The sequence below is a fragment of the Triticum dicoccoides genome, chromosome 1B, assembly GCF_002162155.2.
Source record: "Triticum dicoccoides isolate Atlit2015 ecotype Zavitan chromosome 1B, WEW_v2.0, whole genome shotgun sequence".
Classification (NCBI taxonomy): domain Eukaryota; kingdom Viridiplantae; phylum Streptophyta; class Magnoliopsida; order Poales; family Poaceae; genus Triticum; species Triticum dicoccoides.
In genome coordinates, this window is record NC_041381.1 from 671,254,753 (window position 1) to 671,256,703 (window position 1,951).

At 47.6% G+C, this 1,951-nt stretch overlaps 1 protein-coding gene across 1 annotated transcript in view; it reads right to left on the reverse strand.

Moving 5' to 3' along the window:
- LOC119312065 overlaps positions 1 to 1,579 on the reverse strand; it is a 10,655-nt gene extending 9,076 nt beyond the window's left edge. The window contains exon 1 of the mRNA XM_037587793.1: positions 1,462 to 1,579. Within this exon, the coding sequence (XP_037443690.1) occupies positions 1,462 to 1,502 (41 nt within the window). The 5' untranslated portion in view covers positions 1,503 to 1,579. The remainder of the gene's footprint in view (positions 1 to 1,461) is intronic.
- Positions 1,580 to 1,951: the final 372 nt, after the last annotated feature.

Consider the following 1,951-nt stretch of genomic DNA (forward strand, 5'->3'; position numbering starts at 1 on the left):
CATCTAGCTGCCATAGGCCCTCTATATATCTATCTATCTATCTATCTATACTTTCCTTCCCTTCTCGAGCATCCAGCTGCCATAGGCCCTGCATCCAGTGGTTATCTCCTACAGCCAATGGCACCTCCAATGACGCCGGAGACCGGTGAAAGGACGTACCGCGCCGCCACAGCAAGGTACCCTATGTCATTCCCTGCACCTCCCCTTTCCCGCAGTTGTTGCCCTGACAACAACTATAGCAGCAATAGAGGAGGTGTCCAGGCAGGGGAGGGCATAGATGGCTGCCATTGTGCCCTGTTGCCGCCCTCCAGTCGTCGGCGGTGCAAGGGATATGGCTCTCGGGCCTGGGTACATCGGGTCAGGTGTAGGGCGGGTTGGGGGAGAAGAGACGGGGTGGAGGAGGTCTGGTTGCAAGGGGAGTAGGGGTGGCATATATGCCGGCACCGACGATCGTCGCCTGTGTCAGACATGGTGGAAGCAGGTCGGGGTGGGGGTGGCGTACAAGTAAGGATGCAATGGATTGGATATGGTGCTGGTACAATAATCTCATACCCATGTTTCTCATGGGCATACAATCCTACTCATACCCTATCCATCGGGTAAATACCCATGCTGATACCCTATGGGTATCCATCAGGAGGATTAACAAAACATAAAAGGATGGTGGCGTAATTGCTATTTCCATCTGTGCTGGAGGCGCTAACCACCGAGAGGTTTCTATGATTGGGGAATTGGTTATTGTGAGGAGGATGGGGTGGGGTATGAAGCCTACATACAAAGACTCGATAGCTTAGGGTTTATAACAAATTTTGTAAGGTAATCGGGTAGGGTGTGGGCATTACCCATGGGCACAAAATTGTACCCATACTCTACCCACTACTAATATACTCATGGGCACAAAAATGTGCTCATACCCTATCCACGCGGGTCGGTACCCATGCCCATGGGTAAAATTGAGATCCTTACATACGAGAGGAGAACGCCGATAGCTAAGGTGTGATGAGTGTCTCCGGTGGAAAATAGGGAGAGGGGCGCTGACTAGGCGGTCAACAAGTCAAAACCGGTCAAACAAGACCATGAACCTAGTTTGAGGGGAGGAGGGTTCAAATTTGTCTGGTTTTTAAGTTTGGAATTGTAAAGTAGACTGTTTTGAAGTTTAGGGTTATAAATTAGACAATCATGACAGTTCGAGGTTTTAATACAAACTTCTCTCTCTTTCAAAAGTCAACTAAACTTAGGAACACCTAGATGCTTCCGACAAACCCAGTCGAATCAGATCCGGATACGTAAATATACGATGATAGGAATGATTCGATTATCCCGAGGTAACCCAAATGACCTGGAGTGTTGATTAATTTGGGTGGGGGAAAAGAACGAGAAGCTAGGCAGCGGGGCAATCGGATGGACTTGCAACCATATATAGCAGCCGCTGCGAATCTGTAATCAACAGAGAGTACCTACCTGTCATCGGTGTTGATTTCTAGCTCCGTTTGAGCAGCCATGGTCGATCTCTAAACTCGGTCGTCGCCTGCGTTGGTCGTATGTATGTGGGGATGGCCGGATGGGTCTGAGATGAGGAGATACCGCTCCGGAGATGTTTTGCCCCGGCCGGTACGCGTGTGTAATAGGTGTAACAATTGCTCTTAGGTCCCTGTATGATCACGATGACACACTTCGCATCCACTATCTGTACGCGTGAAAATTAAGCACTAGTACATGTATAAAATATTGTGTATGATTGATAAATCCTATCCAGGACGACGACGACCGGTAAGATTATAATTTCTGACATTGCATGTACCATGGCATCGTAATGTCCGGTTCGTGGGACTGATAATCTATTTTTTACTCGAAGGATGGAAAGCAATTAAAAATAATGAATATAATCATGGCAGTACAATGAACACTAAAAATAAAAATTACATTCAAATCCGTAGACCACCTAGCGACG